The sequence below is a fragment of the Haliotis asinina genome, chromosome 4 (assembly GCF_037392515.1).
Source record: "Haliotis asinina isolate JCU_RB_2024 chromosome 4, JCU_Hal_asi_v2, whole genome shotgun sequence".
NCBI lineage: Eukaryota > Metazoa > Mollusca > Gastropoda > Lepetellida > Haliotidae > Haliotis > Haliotis asinina.
In genome coordinates this window covers 52,339,943-52,360,160 of record NC_090283.1, presented here as the reverse complement: position 1 = coordinate 52,360,160, position 20,218 = coordinate 52,339,943, and the positions used below count along the sequence as shown (strand labels likewise).

Below are 20,218 nucleotides of genomic sequence, written 5' to 3'. Positions count from 1 at the left end.
CAATCTCAACTCCATGGGGAAAATACAGAATACAACTTTTGCAGTGACTAGGGACACCCAGCTATTGTCGCATTCCCATCTTTAAAAGGTACCCATTCAAAGCTGAGCGGACAGTGACATAGAGTCACAGCACATTGTCCAAGTTTACTGAAAGTTGCTGAACCCGCAACTAGGTGTTTGAATGTATTCACATGGCCATCATCTGGTCATAAAACAAAGGATTTGTGCTTTCTCTTAAGTGCACAGGGTTGACAACATTGAAAGAGTCTGCACACAAAGCTGACTCCAAAGTTTTTACACCAAATCACAGGTGGGCTCAATCCTGACACCTTGACCTTCATGGATCACTAGCCCTGTGCCTTAAACAGCTAACACACTATGTCCCCCAAATGTCATGTGTGGACCTTTATTTATTATGCTGATTGGGTGGTTTGTTGATTAACACTCAGGTATGTTGCAACACTCAGCTATGTCGCAGCTGTATGGCAGTGGTCTGTAAACAACAGAATCCAGACAGACACTTTGTGATCAAAAGCATGAACATCAATCTACTATAAACAGCCAAATTTTCGCGACCGTTTAATTTTCACGAACTTCGCGTCAAGACTTCATGACACGAGAATAAAAACATGCAGTAATATAGATATATCATACAGTCTATTTAGGTAAGTCAACAACACAAAAACAATACAGGTGTCATTGCTCAATCACGTGTCACCGCTGGGCTAATCTGGATTAACACGGCTCAATCACATTCCATTTTCATTGCTCTAACACCTAATTAAAAAGGATTAATTGTGAAATCAATTACATTAATTTGTTGTTAGATCACCTTGCAAATCTGTTTATTCTATAACAGATCAATGGTCACGCACCTAGGTGTTGCGTTAAAACATTTAGAGACGGCCCTGAAACAAGATCACCTCGCGAAAATAAGAAGGTGCGAAAAGGTTTAGTGACCGTCACTCACGAAAATTTAATGGCGCGGAAATAAGACAGTTTACAGTATTTATATACAAAAACATGTTATCAACCACATCAGTGAGCCTGATCACAACACACCCGGCTTGTTGAAGACCAATTCTAACCTGGATCTTTACAGTTTTTTTTATTATGTACTGGACAGTGTTATGACATAAACCAATTTGATAACCCTAGCATCACAATTTAAAACAAGTGACCAATGATATTTCAAGAACTATATTCTAAAAAACAGTGCATGTATGTCATGACTAAATACTTCAAAGTATTTTCATCTGTGAATGTCAGTCTCATTTTTATTTAAGGAAACAATAGCAGCCAATTGTTCGATGTAACATATGGGTTTAGACTTTATCAATTAACAACAAATTTGGGTACGTTTGATGGTTTCAGTCAATATACATTACATTTGACCACTTTCTAAATGGCACTGTGTTTTTAAATCATTATACACCAAACACATTAGGGAATGGCTCATGCCCGTGTATTCCTACACAAGAACCAGTAACCTAGTCAAACTTATAATCCATGCGGAGACAGGGCTCCAGATAATTTTTCAACATGAGGAGTATGTACTCTTTATTTTTCCAATATAAGAGAACTTGGAAATGTTACAGTACTGAATGGAATTTAATGGTGTGTAAGTAATCTTGTGTTTTCCTTTCATATAAGCATTACAACATGACTACTCTTTTGTAAACAGGTCAGTAAATAATAAAACATAAATATGTCTGTAGATGTCACATAAAGTTGAAAACATTTAAGAAAGGACAGAAAATAGAAACTTGTCACATTTTGTCTTTACAGGGCAAAATTTGATGCCAGGAAGTCTCACCAGCTTATGAACGTCATGTGACCAGCACTCTCCTGGCTGGGTTTTCTGCCGCTGCAAAGTGACGTTGTAGAGACTGTGGAACAAGTGGTTCAGACCTTCCATGCATGAGCCCAGGGAGAAGAAGGGAGACAACTCTGCTGAACTTGCTTTGCATCTGTTTAAAATACAAGCCCAAAACATATTTCACTTCCAAATTCCTACATCCTGTAGGATTAAGATTGTATTTTGATTTCCTCCTTTCACAAATTCACCCTAAACTCTACAAGATTATTTTTATTGCCACTAGGAACTAATATCATATTTTGGAATATTTTTTGACAGACATTGGTCTAATCTATGAAATGAATATATCTGACTGAGACTTGTTACAGTATCTCAAAAATACATAACAAGATTCAGAAGAAGATGACAAAATCCAGTGGCACAGATTAAATTTGATGAACAAATCATATAACTGTAACCTCAGCTTGATGAGAACATTTCTATCTAATTTTTTTTTTATTTGAGTACAGGAGCAGTTGTTGAGGTATCCTAACAACATGGAATGAGGATTTGGACCTTTGTCTTTCTGTGTCAGGTCAAAGTCCATGTAGTTTCATGGAAACGGAAAAATTATTTTCTATGTCTAAATATGTCTAAATATGCTTTCAATCAGGTCCTTGTGCAAAGTTTCAAGACTGACCACCTATGATTTATAGAGATCTCCAAAAATGACAACCGTATGTTGGGCCTACATGTAATACTGGAGGTATCAAACTTAGGAGGTGTAATTCAGACCCCAAATGTGTAATACTTGTCTGTCGGTCACTTTGACATGTTTTCACAAAAAGAATATTCCAGACAGAAATACATGTGATCAATCATCATAAATTTCCATACACTGAAAATTATTGGTCATGCGAGACAAAATATTGTAATTTCATACAAGTTAAACTGGAACGCGCGAGATGCTAAGTGTAAGCAATTTCTATCCGTGCAATGCCATTTCTGAACTTCCTGCACAGGTGTATTACAAAACACTTCTCTGTGAAATTGCATCAACTTTATTGCTTTTCGTAAAATGAGTAGAAAAGCGGAATTTTCACAGATTAAGTGTATTGGTGTAATTTAATCATCAAAATTGTAATAATTACGCCCAAAGCATATGGGTTGGCATTTGTGGATATCACACAGAATTACACACCACTACGAACAGAGAAAGTAATACTTGTAGCCATGAGAAACAAATAAAAACCCCAAATAGTCAAATGCATCCCTTATTTCAGCATCTGACTTATACAAGTCTCCGATGTGGACAAAAATGATTGATGGCTTTACAGTTTTGACTGCAGAAGCAACATCTGACAGTCTTTCAGATAAATCTAAAGTATTTCAAAGTTATGGCTTTAATTACCTACCTAACCCACTGGTCCCGTAAACAAGAATGAGCAAGTGAGTTTAGTTTTGAGCCGCTATAAGCAATACGCCAGAAATATCAATCCAGAGGAGACCAGAAATGGGCTTTCACACACTCAGGGATTGGGAAAGGCAGGGGCCAAGGGCCATTTTGCACATTAGAATGAAAAATGGCTCCATTAAAATTTTGAAGTTTACTATTGATACAAGGGCAGTGGCCCATTCTAAATTCAGAAAATGGTTAATAATCCTGAAAATGGCCCATTGTCAAAGTTCTCTTTCGAAGTCCCTGCACACTGTAGCCACCTTGGATATAACCCAGGTGTTCAATATAACAAGTAAACACTTGGACCACTAGGCTACCCTACATCCCCAAAAAGCAAAGGCTCACCTCTCCTGTCTGCCAATGGCTGAGTAGTATGGTGGATCCCAAGGCATCACCTGCTGCAACAAAAGCATTGTCAATAATCCCCCACTGCAAACTATCAAATCAAACTTAACTTATGAAAGTGAAGATTGTAATTTAAGATAAGTTTAACATCAACAAAAATGACCAATCAACCTCTCTTAATATCTTGCTCTTAAGTTGTTCAAACACACAAATATTTTCAAAACACACTTTGACCTTGACAAGAATGTCTTAGTATCTCAAATATGCAAAAGTAGTACTAAATGAATTGCTTATTGAAAAATATTCAAGGGAAGTCTTGATAAGATATTAAGATATTCAAATTCGTACATTAGCATTAAGACACCCGTCCAATAGTTTAACACTCATCTGGGTTATAATATGTCTTCAGCAACCCATGTTTGCCATAAGACGTGACTAATAGGGTTGGGTCATCTGACACATGTCATTGTATCCAAATTGCATAGATCGATGCTCATGATGTTGATCACAGGGTTGTCCAGTCCACACTCGATTACTTAAAGATCGCCAATGTTCATGTAGATCAGGCCAAACTATATAGAAAACATTAATTCTACAGCTCAGTATACCCTACCCACTAACAAACACTACGCCAACAAGCACTGATAATATTATCGAGTCTCTGTAGCACAATAATACAGCACTATTTCTTGTTTAATGCTGCTCACAGCAATATTCCAGTTGCTGGATGGTGACTGATGTACTGTAAACAAATCTACTTGCCTCTGAAACAAGAAATAGAGTGCTGTAAAGCACCACAGGAAAGAACTGGATTTCCAACTACCAAAGAGGCAACAGTAGGGCCCCAGGTAATTATTTTGACTCATGGGTCTTTCGCTCCTCAATATTAAAACTGAATATATGAACAAAAATTGTTGGAAAAACACTTTTTGAAGGTGATCATTCAGAAAAACTAAACAATCTTCACTTTAACACAAACAACCACCATCATTCATAAACAACATCCCGTGTTGGACTGAAATCATATTTTGACAGGATTTGTTTACACATATGAACAAAATCTTACTTGTATTCTGAGAAAGTTCAGTGTAAGTAAACTTAGGCTCAGTATTATACGCTACACTGTTTACACCAAGTTTAACAAACTTTAGTAGGTTGCATCAGTTAACCAAACTTTAGTAGGTTGTATCAGTTAACCAAACTTTAGTAGGTTGCATCAGTTAACCAAACTTTAGTAGGTTGCATCAGTTAACCAAACTTTAGTAGGTTGCATCAGTTAACCAAACTTTAGTAGGTTGCATCAGTTAACCTTTGTGTGACCTATCAACATCCAATCAAATGTGAGATGGCTGAAATGACTGAACCAATCAGACAACAGCTACTGTTTACAGTTCAGCAGGACTTATAAAATTCCCATCCACTGACACTATCTCTCAATAAACGAAAAATATAAAAAAAACACAGATATTTGACCTGCAGAATAAACACTTCGGGTTTTCTGGTGACATTTTTACTTCTAGCAAATATTTCCGCGATCTAACTTTCTTGAAGATTGACAAAAGACTATTTCCTGAGATTATTTTCTCACTGTTGTGACATACTCCATCGGCATCACTCACAAGCGATCATACAGAAAATAGTATTCTTAATCAGTCGTGTACAAACAAGATAAAATTTAAAAAGGTAATGCTTAAGCAGTACAAGCAGTGGCAGAAAGATATGTGTATTTCAGTCTTAGATTTGACTTTTTATGCTGATATCTCAATGATCTACGAGTAGTTTACACAGATACACATCTTATCTGAAGTCCTGCAGCAGTTGTATTAGACAACCTTACTGTAGCAGGCAAATTTGGATCACTGGTATCATGAAATTGTGTCCCACTGACGCACATCGATCACTGGATTGTCTGGTCCATGTTGGAATATGTCATGGCATCATGCAGCTAAAAAGATTGCAGAATGTGGCATAACTGTACCTTAAATAAAAAACTTCAAAAATAGTGTATTTGAGTTGTAGTCTACCAATAGATATTGTGTCCCCTGAAGGATGCACAAGAGTATTTAATCTATCATTTATTACCATAGATAAGCCAAATTTTGAAGACAGCAAAAAGCAGTCTGGAGAAGTGAATTGGCGGGTAACAATTTTGTCAAACTTTTCTTCATGTAACCAGTAAGAAGACGACATCGTAGCGTAACATTTGGATACTGATTTTAAGTGTCCAGTTGGAGGATTGGCTTATCTATGCTTATCTACAGTAATACATGGTAATCTAATCCTGCCATGTTTGTTTGCTTGTTTAAAGTATAGCAATCAGCAAATGCCATCAAAGACAGTGAACAGAAAGCAGTGCCCCTGGGTTCAGATCCCACATTTACTCTTTGTTCTTTATTTAATGCCTCACTGAGCAACATTCCAGCTATAAGACTGCATTCTGTAAATAATCAAGTCTGAGTCAGACAATCCAGTGATCAACCTCAAGAGCACCTATTTGAGCAACTGAAACATGACTTGCATAAATCTAGTCACAGATCCTGTTCCCAGTTCTAACAACAAGAAGTAAGTGGAAGTAACAAAATACACTTGACTCACCTTATCCGAACTTGAGTGTCTCTGCTTCAGATGAAGAATGTCTGCATAGTCTTTACCAGCCCTGAGAAAATGGCCAGACATGTTAAATGTCATACACTGAGATTATTACACGAGTAAGCATGTCATACAATTTATACGAAATGAACATGAGAGTCGGACAGTTCACGTTTATTACAATCCAAGTTCCCATAACTTTGAAACTGTAAGTCTAACCTTGTAATCTTAACATGAAGATGCTAGATTTTCCTGTAAATTGTGAAAGTATCAGTCCCTGTTTTCAAACAGTAGTGATATTACTCTTACCTGTCTTTCAATTTGTCGGACAGGCTCTGTAAGAACTTCATCACAGATTCTGTGAACATCAACAAATATAATATTACAAACTATAAACAAACAGGTAACCCAGCGACATCTAATATTGTAGTCATCAATGTTCTGGCTGTTTAGACAGTGACTAGTCTAGACCAGAGACAGAAATCAGTGAGTGATTGAGTTTAGTTTTATGCCACACTAAGCAATATTCCATCCATATGGTGGCAGTCTGTAAATAATCGAGTCTGGACCAGATAATCCAGTGATAAAACAATATGACCATGGATCTGCGCAACTGGGAACCGATGACATGTGTCAAGCAAGTCAGCAAGCCTGACCACCCAATCCCCTTTGTCGCATCTTACGACAAGCATAGGCAGCTTTTATGGGACAGAAATCAGGATCCAACATGTCCCACTAAATCAGATTCACATGCTCACTGATCGAGTACCATATGTAAACAGCTGAAGAGACAGAGACTTGTGACAGCTGTGATTGGATGAAATAGTGTACGATTTTCATGTACTTAAAAAAGCACACCCATCCAATTTACACTGACTATGATTTTATGTATTTAGTGCTGTCATTCTTATCACCATGACTTGTGCTTATTGTGAGTACAGATGGTTGGTTTAGGGCTATCAGGTGTCTTCGTAGGCAAGGGAGGTAATTCACTTTAAAAGCCTAGTTTCTCCTTTTCCACAATAGGTTGGAGTTTCAAGCTTGTATTTTTGTTGGCTTACAAGTCAAATCAAAACTGCTTGTAGCATGCGATCAACTGCAGCCAAATATTGGTTCTTCAAAGTTCAAGCCAATTTAACAAAGAGTGGAAACTCAACTTTAACAGCCTGTTACATCCCTTGTTTCAGAACAATGCTTGCTGGCCTGCAGTCAGACAAATCACAAAGCCTGATTTGTGTGTGTTTGCTGTTTAGTGCCACCCTGAACGAATATTTAAGTCACATGACAGGTCTGTGTTACTGTCTGGTCCAGATGATCATGTGATTGACATCATTCACATCAATCAACGTGATATATATGTGAAGACATCATCGACCATGTCAGTAAGTCTGACCATCTCATACTTTCAGTGTCCTCCTATGACAAGCTGAAAACCAATAATATCCTGTTATTTATGGCCATAATCACTAGACCCAGTTTTGTGATTCTAACTGTACCTGAGTACAATTTTATTTCAGTAAAATTGCAGCAACTATCCATATCTTAACTTACTCACCATAAAGCTAACAGTCTGTGGGGCAGAAAATCCAGTTTCGGTTGGTCGGTGTTTAACGCCACATTCCGCAATATTCCATCTATATGGTAGCGGTTTGTAAATAAACAAGCGATCAGCGGCATATATCCATGAAACTGGGATGCAATGACATCTGGCAACCAAGTCAGGGAGCCTGACCACCTGATCCTATTAGAAAATCATGGGTTGGTGATTACCAATTCTAACACGGATCATCATGGTTTCTATTTCATGAGTCTTCACAGTCATTTGTCCAGAATTGGTCCAAATACTAGCCTATCGACAAAACTAGATCAAATCCTCAGAGATGATAATTTGTCACAACAGCTGTTTACACCTTTATCAAGACAAATTCAAACTTCACCAGACCTGGGTTTTCTAGTATAGTGCCCCTCGTGGCTCTGTGAGCGTAGGTTGGGAAACCAACAAGTTGAGCCAGCTGGTGTCGTGCATGCAGCAGTGCATCTAGAATCTCTAATTGGTGTTGGTCGGGATACAGAAACGTTTTGTACGCAGTCTCTCGCACCTGGAACACAATGATAAAAATGCACACCAAACAGATGATGATATTGATGATGATGATGATGATGATGATGATGATGATGATGATGATGATGACGACGACAATGATGAGCGAGTGAGTGGGTGAGTGAGCGGGTGGGTGACGTAACAGAATCGAAATCGAATATAATATCTTGATGATTAGTGAGCAAGAGAGTGACGTGTCACCAGAAATAGGCTTAACACATTGTTTCAAGTGGGGAAATGCTTTAACCAGTAGGCTACCAGATGATCCGTGTCAGCGTTTGAAGATCTGAGGGACCAAGGAGCTTTGTCATTTTCTCTTGTACAGTTTGTGTCAGGGTACTACAGAACACTTTCCTGTCTGAAAGTAAAGTCATGATTACGATATTGGTGACAGCTGAAGGATTATTGAGGTTCGGCACGTTCATAATTTATGGCAGGAGGAGTAATGAGGAGTGGCCACTTTGTTCTGCAGAGGCAGGGGGTCATGAATTTTGTACACATGAACAAGGGGTTGTCAGCAATTGGTGCATAGGAATATTTAAGTTTATGCTTAAAAATTATGAGTAGGGGGTATATGGGGTCATTGATTCTGTACATTACATGCTTGGCAGAGTCACTGATTATGCACATAGATTTTACAGGTGGGTCAATCAAATTGTACATTCTCCATAAAAATCATCTCCCCCAAGCTACGTAAATTATGAATGGTTCCTTACTGAGAGGAGATGACTAATTATTGTTTGGTGTTCCATCACCTACCACGTCGCTGTAGTGATCAGAGCATAGGCCAGTGACAGAGATGTTGTCGCCATCAATGTTAAAACTGTAACAGACACAAGTGGTTATAACACTGCCTGTGAACAGTATCTGTAATAAAACAGACTGACAAACTGATATCGTAATACGAAGATGTCCATAAATGACACACGGGGTTTGACAGAGATTACTACTTGCCTGTGGAGATTCTGCAGTGTAATATTTTTATGGCAATATTAGACTAGTGCAATACCGCTTGACGTATGACATCAAAATAGTTCTAAGTTACAATGCTTGTGTCACTGTCACAGTTTTACTAGACCTTGCCTGACTTGCAGAAAGCTGAAAGTCCTCACACTGTAGGCAATTTCACTGCAGTTTCTGCCAATTTATGTTGGTGAGTAATAAACAGAATTACATGGTGACATCCAACATTCAGAAGCACCCAGTGGAGGTCTGAGTTAGAACTGATCTTCAGTAACCCATGCTTGTCAAAAGATACCACTAACAGGATCATGTGGTCAGGCTCACAGACTCGGTTGACACATGTCGTCATATCCCAGTTATGCAGATCAATATTTATGCTGGTGATAACTGGATTTGTCTTGCCCAGACTCAATTATTTACAGATGGGCCCCATATAGGTCAAATAATGCTGAGTGCAGCGAAAACAACAAAGAAAGAAAGACTAACCTAGGACAAAGGGTAAACCAAGGATTGGAACCCGAGGGCACAGGTTTCTATCAACTACAAGGATATAAGATGCCAGCTGTATTACTCACCAATATCTAAGATTCTGTGGCAGTTTATCTTTGGGTATGGTGGTTGGACGATGTGTCCGCTGAACAAAGTAGCTCCCAAGCATCAGGATGTTTTCATTGAGCTTCACAAACTGCTCCCTCTGAAATAGTCACACGGTGAGTCAGTGATGCTGAGTCTACTGTCAGCAAAATTCAGGCCATATCTCAAGTGCTACATAAGCCATTGGTTAAACAAACCAGTGGTTGATAGCATGAACTGACAGCTGAGCACAGTCAGTAATATTCAGGCAATATCTCAAGCGCTACACAAGTAATTGGTTAAACAAACCAGTGATTGATAGCATGAATGTGTATGGCTTTACACCTCTTTTAGCAATATTCCAGCAATATCACCACAGAAGATACCAGAAATGGGCTTTACACAATGTACCCATGTAGGGAATCGAACCCGAGTTTGAGGAAATGAACCCAGGTCTTTACCATGAGAAGAGAACGTTTTAACCACTGGGCTACCTAACCGCCTCCTGACAGCATGAGAGCTTGTGAGAGTGATCTGGTGAGAGTGTCCAGTCATAGTAGTTACTTGCTTGTGTGAACTAAAACATTGTCTCTTTGTAAACAGGGCAATAGTTAACAACTGATGTTATACAATTCTTAACTGTATTTTCAGAGTGTGTGTGTGAATTTTAGTATTATGCCGCGTTAAGCAATATCCAAGCAATATCACGGCAAGGGACACCAGAAATGGGCTCCACATATTGTACACAAGTGAGAAATTGAACCCGGTCATTGGCGTGAAAAGCGAACACGTTAACCACTAGAGTACCCCTACTGTCCTTAATTTTCAGATGATCCAATGATTTATTGACTTTGGAAGATAATGTTTGCCAAACTGAAACTGAAGTTGTTATATTATCTGAAACAAAACAGTGATGTTAACACTGATAGAAGATTACGTCTATCAACCTTCTGCTCTGCCATTGTTTGAAAAGGGGAGCAACTCTGTACACATAATGTTACAGGAGCGTAACGATGCCTATCTTGTGTAGTTGCATCAGACGCATGGGATGTTACATTACAGGTGTAGTATTTTTAATCTGAGGTTTGTTGTATCAACCTAACATGAGGTTAACATAACACTGTGTCAAGACATACAAGTAACAGTTCAACAAATCAGATGAAAGCAAATTTAGTTTGCATATGATAACAAGAGTCATCAAAAGATGACATATCAGCCCGGCCAACACATATTTGAAAGGACAAATCATCCGACAGTTACTTATTGTGTTTTTAGACCAAGTCTGAATAGTTTCCATGGAATTCATGATAAAAATATAAATGCCATATATCTGTAATCAGAAAAAGTCACCATTTCAAGATCTTGTCTCATATATCTGCCAAGATCTTTTGAAAGATATGAAAAGGTTTTCAAGCAGTGCTCCGGAAATGAAGTCAACAACGTGTTCATGGAACCAAGAAAATAACACATCATTAAAACCTGTAAATAGCAAAAGGCACCACTTTGGGTTCTGCCACACAGTTTTTGAGTTCTGCTCCGGAAACGAAACACACCTCTCACTTTTGAGAGTAAGTCAAAAACGTTTCCATGGAAACTGAGAAAATGATAAATCATTAAAACCTGGAAATAGCAAAAGGCACCACTTTAGGTTCTGATTGATATATCTACCATGTTTTGCTGAAAAATATTGAATGGTTTTTGAGTTCTGCTCCGGAAACGAAGCCCAAACCTCCAGTTTCCATGGAAACTAAGAAAATGATAAATCACAAAAACCTGTAAATAGCAAAAGGCACCACTCTGGGGTCTGCCGGACATATCTACCAAGTTTTGTAGAAAAATATTGAACGTTTTTTGAGCTCTACTCCAGAAACGAAGCCCACACCATAAAAATGAAAACTAACATAAAATAATGGTATATGATAGGCAAGTGAAGTTGAAATAGCTTGACTTTAATTTTTCATGACTGCCAACAAGCTACATGAGGATTTCTGACAGATGGTCTAAACTTACGGCTAGACTACCTGATAGTCTGTGAAAAACATCAGGCAATGTTCAAACCCCACTTGGGGCTGGTAAAATTTTGAAGTTATCAGCCCTGATGTCTGCCTGGTGTTTAAGCTTATTTTATAAACTATTAACAAACTGGCCATGGAGACAAACAACATGACTCTACCTTGTCAGCTGATAAGTGACTCCTGCTTTGCTTAAAGTCTTTCCTCTTTAACCTATTAACAAATTGGCCATGGAGACCAGCAACAAGACTCTACCTTGTCAGCCGGCAAGTTAATCCTGCATTGGTCAAAGTCCTTTTTTTTTTCAGGTTTTTATTCCCAGAATTATGTTTACAGATTTTATCTCACTAGTACAGTCACTACAGGTAGCTTCATAATACACAAGTACAGTGTATCCTACAACACATATAAATCATGTCCTGAGTGAAATAATTTTGTTTTGTTAATTTTGACATAAACTTGATATGAAAGGGGAACAAGTCTTGTATCCTATTTATTACCCGCGTCCTAAAAAGTGAAAATATCGTTATAATAAAGCAGTATTTTGCTTTCCTATATAGAACCATGTAACGCGGATTAATACATCATATGGGTGATTGGAATGTCAACCGCTTCACTCCAGGAAAACATACGCTGTGCAGAGGCAATGTATTTCCTATACAGCGACTAATCACAAGAAAATAAACAAATTAAGACAGAATCAAGTCGTAATCAAAATTTAAATCTAAGACCTAAATCTTGCCTGAACGTCAGTCGGCCATCACTGTCGGGCTAGTCGTAATGTTGAGAAGTGTTCACAAAGAAGAAGAATATAGGGAGCATTTAATTAGGAGCGGCAAACTCAACAGCAAAGATGAACGTGAATAATAGTGAACTGCATGTCTCAAATAGTTGAGCTTAACGTTCTCCATCGGAAGACGAGTTACTGTAAATAATTCGGCGACGCTTTGCGCAGGATGCCAGTGACACCTTCTCATCTTGGAATTCCGACTTGTCAAGATTCGATGTTTATGTTGAAGACTCCACCGAAAAATAGGTCTGAAAACAGCCTACAACCTCGAACGAAGACGATTTCAAGCCTATTGTGTTCAGATTCTGGGAAGTGCTTTTGACACCTACATAAGACACCACGGAGGCATGGCAGTGACAATATGTTTGTGCGGGAGGACACAAATGGATGCGGCTGACAACGTCAGTGATTGAGATACAAGAGCGCCGCTTGTCTTTTGATGTTGTGTGTTACTGTGCAATCCTGACAACTACACGCAGAAGGTATTCAATCTCATGATTATATTCACAACTCTTCCAACCAATTGTCCGTCAATTTTGATGAAATCAATAACTTTTACGGGCGACGCCATGTTTGTTTACACTCACGAGAGACGCATTTGTTTACTTATTTTTATAGGTTGTTTTATTTTCGTTTTTATTTCAGAAATTTGAGTTATTATGGAATTGAAAATAATGCTAATAACCACTCTAAATGAAATATATTTTATCTAATTCCATATAATTGTTTTCGTTTTACATGCTCTCAGGTGTGAAAACTTTTGAATGAAAATCATGAATAGAATGAGTGATGAAAGTAGTGCCAGTAATGTCAAAGTTCACGTATTAGCCAATCAAATCACTCGAAGGTGTTATGACACATATGTGTCATGACACTTTGTTATGAAACACCTTTACGAAGTACCACGTGGGTAATAAATACAAGTACAGTGTATCCTAATCACATAGTTAAGTATCACACTGTTCATCAGTATATAAAATGGGACAAACTAAGCGTGTATATTAGTACAGTAATACACAAGTACAGTGTTTCTTTAGTCACTTTGTCGATATCATGCTGTTCCAAAGCATGCTAAATGATCAAACTAAACATATTTATGGAGTGTTACATGGTTACAGACATTTACCTCAATAGTACAGTTCAGCATAAGTAACTTTGAAGTACGCAAGTACAGTGTTTCTTTCATCACACTATCACATATCAATCTGTTCACAAGTATACAAAAATGGTCAACTAATGACGTATATGCAGTGCTACATGTTTGGAAACTATACCTCATTTGTGCAGCACAGTACAGGTACCTTGGTAGTACACAAGTACAGTGTATCTTCAATCACATTGTCAAATATCATGGGGGCAGTGGGGTAGCCTAGTGGTTAAAGCGTTCGCTCGTCACGCCGAAGACCCGGGTTCGATTCCCCACATGGGTACAATGTGTTAGGCCCATTTTCTGGTGTCCCCCGCCTTGATATCACTGGAATTTTGCTAAAAGCGGTGTAAAACCAAATTCACTCACTCACTCAAATATCATGCTACTCACAACTGGTTAACTAAGTATATTACACACCTACAGACTTAACTTCATCTGTGCAGCACAATACAGACAGCTGGTCAAAGTCTTTCCTCTTTAGCCTATTAATGAACTGGCCAAGGAGACAAAGCAACAAGACTCTACCTTGTCCGCTGGCAAGTGGATCCCGCTTTGCTCAAAGTCAAACATGAAGAGCTGGGCCACCCTGTTGTCCACGTCATCAGTGGGGACGGAGTCTCCATTGTCTATCACAGACTTCAGGGCTTGATGGAGGCTAGTATCAGTGTTGAGTCTGCAACATGAGTGAGTGAGTAAGTTAAGTTTAACACCGCACTCAACAATATTCCAGCTGTATGGCAGCTGTCTGTAAATATCGAGTCTGGACCAGACAATCCAGGGATCAACAACATGAGCATCAATTTGCGCAGTTGGGAACTGATGACGGGTCAACCAAGTCAGTGAGTCTGACAACCCGATCCTGTTAGTTACCTCTTACAAAAAGCAGAGTCGCCTTTTATGGCAAGCACAGGTTGCTGTAGGCCTATTCTACCCCGAGACCTTCATGGGTCATTTGAAGCATGACCACCAGTCTAAAAAATTAGGATACAGTAACATGTGTCAAACAAGTCAGTGAGCCTTAGTCATCTCTTACAACATCCAAGGGTTGAGTGTGAGTGAGTGAGTTTAGTTTTACGCCGCACTCAGCAATATTTCAGCTATATGGCGGCGGTCTGTAAATAATCGAGTCTGAACCAGACAATCCAGTGATCAACAACATGAGCATCGATCTGCGCAATTGGGAACTGATGACATATGGCAACCAAGTCAGCAAGTCTGACCACCCGATCCCGTTAGTCGCCTCTTACGACAAGCACAGTCACCTTTTATGGCAAGCATGGGTTGCTGAAGGCCTATTCTACCCCGGGACCTTCACGGGTCCATCCAAGGGTTGCTGAAGACCAATTCTAAGTTAACTCAATAATTTACAGACCGCTGTCATGTAGCTGGAACATTGCCGAGTGCAGCATAAAATTAACTCACTAACTGACTTTGGGAGAAGATCCCAAAGTGATACATGTCTCAGATGGTGCTATGGTGCCAACAAACTGACAAACAGGAACATGTTTCAAACTCAAGGACAGGATTCTGGGAAAATCAAGTTCTATGGATAGTCAGCTTCTTTACTGCAATGGGTGCAACGTTTCCTTCGTCTAAACAACTTCTAAATGCCTTTCAAAGAAGATAGGATTCTGGTATGTCCAAGGGAAGCAACACTGCACAGAGCGTGGTTGTACCTTGCTGTCAGGTTCCCTCTTACCTGGCAAGTCACTATGGTTACTTTATTTCCAACTGGTCTTACTTTTCAACAAGTCCTGACAGTCCAACACAGGCCTCCTCTGCAGCCATGGAGTAGTCCTGATCCGGGTGAGACACTCGCACAAAGTCCGCCTGGCAATAAGGAATAAGGAAAATATGTGAGTTTATTCTTTTTTTGCCGCTTTTAGTAATATTCCCATCCAAACGCCCATCCCTGCACCCAAATGCTCATTTAAGCACCCATATAACTCATTCCATCCAACTGATTCCCATCCAACTCTTTCCATCCAAGTACCCATCCAACTTATTCCTATCCAACACTCACCAAACTCATTTCCATCCAATTCATTCACAACCAGGTACACATCCAGCTTATTCCCATCCATGCACTCATCCAACTCCTTCCGATCCAAGCAACCAACCAACCATTCCCATCCAAGCACTCATCCAACTCCTTCCGATCCAAGCAACCAACCAATTCATTCCCATCCAAGCACTCTACTCATTCCTATCCAACTGACTCCAATCCAAGCACCTACCATGTCTGCGACTCGACAGAGTGTGTCAGACAGTTCATCAAACACCTCCACCATCTTGCGTGTCCTGTTAGGACTAGTTGCTTCTTCCACCAGTTTCTCCACATCATCACAGGCTCGCTGCTGGAGAAGATAAAACCCTCGGTAGTCTGTCAGTTCTGGGATACAAAACAGGCCCTGTAACATAAAATGAATGACAGAGAATCATTTGTAACAATAACCATCACTGACTTATTTACATATCACATAACAGAACCCATACTACACCAAATCAGATTCTGAAGTTTAAGAAGCCATTCGTGCAGTCTGAATCATCTGACAACTGTGATTGGATGACATTGTCTGAGATTTTTGTCTTTTTTAAATGTACAGCCATCCTGTAATTAAAACTGACAATATTTTTCAATATTTACTGACATTTTTCACACCATGACTTATGCCGAATGTGTGCAGCGATATTTTCAAGTAGGTACCAGTTGGTGCAGAACTGCAATTGGTTTGATTCTTCAAAGGCATTTAGAAGAAGGCGTAGTAATACAGGACAAATTTTATGTATAGCAGCTTCTTGAGTTTATTTTCATGACATTTTGGGGCTTATCCTAGCCCCCTCATCAGGTTGAGCTAAACTGAACAGTAAGGCTTAACTGTTAACTCTGCCCATGACCTCACAATCAGCCCCAAAGCGTTGTGAAAATAAACTCAAGAAGTTGCTATCCATAAAATTTGTCCTGTATTGCAATTGGTTTGTTTAACTGCCTATTTTCAGAGAAGAAATTGGTTAACCTAGCTGTGTTATTGAGGTATGTATACACATTTTACGGCTTTAAAGATCTGGCTATGTGTTTAAGACAATATGACATTACTATAGAAGTCTATGGGAAAATATTTGGTGTTGTGTAACCTGCTGCATGTTATGCTCTGACAGAGGGCAGCCATTCTGTCATTGACCAATTCAGATATCTATTAAAATGGTATATCATTTCAGCACTAATAATAGTGCATCACTCAGATGCAGCATGCACAAAAGGTCCCAGCAGTGAACTCTGTCCCTGAACTATTAAGTTGTCCGTTATGTTTTGAGAGAGGGCAGCCACATTGTCAGTGACAAATTTCAGGTCACAATTGCTCAAAATGTGTCCTTTCAAAAAAAGGCAGTAAATGAAAACAAATAAGGGTTTCTTTAGTCAAATAATGATTAAAACATGTTAAATGAGGATATATTGTTTAAACAGTGCCATTAAAATTATTTTGTAGGTTATGTAAGTATGGTGTAACTTATAGGTTCACATATGGTGTAACTTTGATTTTCAATCAGTTAACAACATGTAAAGACATGAACATTTTTTTGTTGAATAATTTATTTGAGTTAGTTTGCATTGCACTCAGCAATATTCCAGCTTTATGACGGTAGTCTGTAAATAATTGAATGTGGACCTGACAATCCAGTGATCAACAGCATGAGCACCGATATACCAACTGGGAACCAATGATGTGTCTCAACTAAGTCAGCGAGTCTGACCACCCGATATTGTTAGTTGTCTCTTAAGACAAGCATGTGTTGCTGAAGGTCAGTTCTAACATGGACCTTCACAGGTTTCACTGTTTAACACAGCTGTCACAATTCACTCTCATATTCTGTAATATTCAGGTAATTTTTAATATTCTGTGAATACCAATACCACTTACTGCATTTCCTTTTGTGAGGCTGAGGTTGAGAGCTTTGGTAGGTTTAGCATTAAACGCTGACGCCAAGGGAGACCATTTGGACACCCACCTCCGTCCCAACCCCTGGGTCAGGTGACCCAGTCTGGTGTACAGGGGTCTTGTTGCTAAAGCCATTTCATTTCCTGCATCTTAGGGATGATGCTGATAGTTCTGGAAAAGCAAAGAGATGCTAATGAACAAAAAGATATGGCTGACTCGAACATAGGTGCTCACCCAGTTAACATTTACTGGAAAGAAACCTTGTTTTTTCATGTTCATAACTTTGTCTAACTTCTAGTCAAAGAAGATGACACGTGTCAACCAAGTCAGCGAGCCTGACCACCCGATCCCATTAGTCACCTCTTACAACAAGAATAGTCGCCTTTTGTGGGAAGCATGGTTTTTTAAGATCTACTCTACTCCAGATCTTCATGGGTCTACCATTGATCACATGAAGACTGCTGCGGAATCACAATTCCATTACAATGTTACAACGGTTACTATAAATCATGAAATTAATGCGAGCATTTTAATATAGTAAATAATGCTTCTGTACTCTTCTTCAATTATTTTAGTCTGACCATGTCTACTTTTGAGCACTAATTTCAGTGACACTAACTGACATCCATTGAACTTATTCATCAACATATTATGTAACAATAGCGGACGTTTTGACACTACACATTCCACCAATACAGGTCACCTCCTCATTACAGGTAACTCAAGTCACCTGTAATTATCAACCCATGAAGGTCTGGGGTAGAATAGGTTTTCAGCAGCCCATGCTTGCCATAAAAGGTGACTATGCTTGTCGTAAGAGGCAACTAAAGGGATCGGGTGGTCAGCCTTCGTGACTTGGTTGACACATGTCATCGGTTCCCAATTGCGCAGATCGATGCTCATGTTGTTGATCACTGGATTGTCTGGTCCAGACTCGATATATATAGACCATGGCCATACAGCTGGAATATTGCCGAGTGTGGCGTAAAACTAAAGTCACTCACTCACCTGTAATTATCACTAATAACAATCACTGGTCATTGCTTAAAGTCACTCAGGTATATCAGTCAGACCAGACACTCTCCAACTATGCAGGAACATTTCATTATCTTTGTTCACCTTTGAAATCCCTGCTTCCATCCATCTGTCCTTCAAGTCAGATTACATTTATAAATGTTGTAATAAGAAAAGTAGTAGAAAGCATATAAAATGCTTTGGTGAATAATCAAAGGTGCTAGCTTGTCCTTTGTCCGCTGGAAGCGCCATTGAGTCACTATTAGATAACTGAGTTCCGTCTAGAAGAAACATTTGCACATTGGCTGGGGAAGAGGTTCAAGTTTTCTTAAAGCATATAGAAATTATCGAAGCCCAATGTACAATTACTTTTGAACAATGTTGGTGATTGCACAACTAAAGCTGACTGCAACCAGTCACAAATATGCTGTGCTCCTTTTCATAACCAAATACTCCTGAATACTGACCTATTTATCTAACAGTCCATTTATTTAACTTCTAGGACAAATTTGATAACTTTCTACTATTTCAATGGTTGGTTGTACATAGACATAGAAATATACACACTTTTAAAGTTTTTATATGGGGTGAAATATCACCAGCACAAACAGAAACAAAAAACTTATGACTCTCATTCACAAAAATAACAGCATACAAAACTGACTACACAACAATGAAGATGCCACACCCAACAATGTTCCAGTAGTGAGGTGTAAGCATTCGAGTTTGGATCAGACAATCTAGTGACCCACATTATGAGCACAGATTCAGGCAGTTGGGATAAAATGGCATGTGTCAGCCAAATCAGTGATCCTGACCAATCAATCCCGTAAGTTGGTCCTTACAACAAACATGGTTTGCTGATGAGTAATTTTAATCCAGGGTCCAGACCTTTACAGGTGTTAATGCACAAAGTGTGTGTGAGTTAATGATTGTTAAGCAGAATTTTAATTTTGCAAGGATTTGAAGCAAAAAAAGAAATTTTGAGGTGGTCACATTATCAGACCTTACTGCGATATTTTTAGGTTATTAGTGTTTGGAAAACTCAACTACTGCTGGTAATTTAATGTTTTGTAACTTTGTTCCTACAAAGACTTGGTCCTTCAGGGTATCCATTCTACAACTGCTGAAACTGAAAACCTGTCACATAGAGGCACAACTTAGCTTCATAAACATTGTGAGGAGTTCATACGGCTATTGTTAATATTTGTATGTATACGTATCTGGATTAGACCTATGATTAGTATGAAAATGAAAATTTGCAGCTCGTTGTCAAGACATAGAAGTATGGCTAGAAATTACTGACTTGCGTATGTTTCCGTGTGACATTGAAAGTGGGTCTGTATAAGCCTTCTTTTGGCTGGTGACATTAAGTGACTATTTTGATATTCATCAATTTTGTAAACAAACCTACAGAAAAAACGGAAGTCATGCGTCCAGACCGTCCTCTCGTAAAGTCTCCAAATATAACGTCGATTCTCGTCAT

At 38.9% G+C, this 20,218-nt stretch overlaps 1 protein-coding gene across 2 annotated transcripts in view; it reads right to left on the bottom strand.

The window, feature by feature from the left end:
- Positions 1-20,203, bottom strand: part of LOC137281662 (mitochondrial intermediate peptidase-like) — a 31,186-nt gene extending 10,983 nt beyond the window's left edge. Inside the window, exons 1-12 of one of the 2 annotated variants that reach the window (XM_067813048.1) lie at positions 20,147-20,203; positions 17,701-17,889; positions 16,018-16,191; positions 15,522-15,610; positions 14,306-14,453; positions 9,831-9,949; positions 9,052-9,115; positions 8,134-8,290; positions 6,501-6,549; positions 6,198-6,258; positions 3,603-3,655; positions 1,817-1,970 (exon numbers count right to left, since the gene is read on the bottom strand). In XM_067813048.1, coding sequence (XP_067669149.1) covers positions 1,817-1,970; positions 3,603-3,655; positions 6,198-6,258; positions 6,501-6,549; positions 8,134-8,290; positions 9,052-9,115; positions 9,831-9,949; positions 14,306-14,453; positions 15,522-15,610; positions 16,018-16,191; positions 17,701-17,853 — 1,221 coding nt within the window. In that variant the 5' untranslated portion in view covers positions 17,854-17,889; positions 20,147-20,203. The remainder of the gene's footprint in view (positions 1-1,816; positions 1,971-3,602; positions 3,656-6,197; positions 6,259-6,500; positions 6,550-8,133; positions 8,291-9,051; positions 9,116-9,830; positions 9,950-14,305; positions 14,454-15,521; positions 15,611-16,017; positions 16,192-17,700; positions 17,890-20,146) is intronic. The other variant, XM_067813049.1, reaches the window with a different exon arrangement.
- Positions 20,204-20,218: the final 15 nt, after the last annotated feature.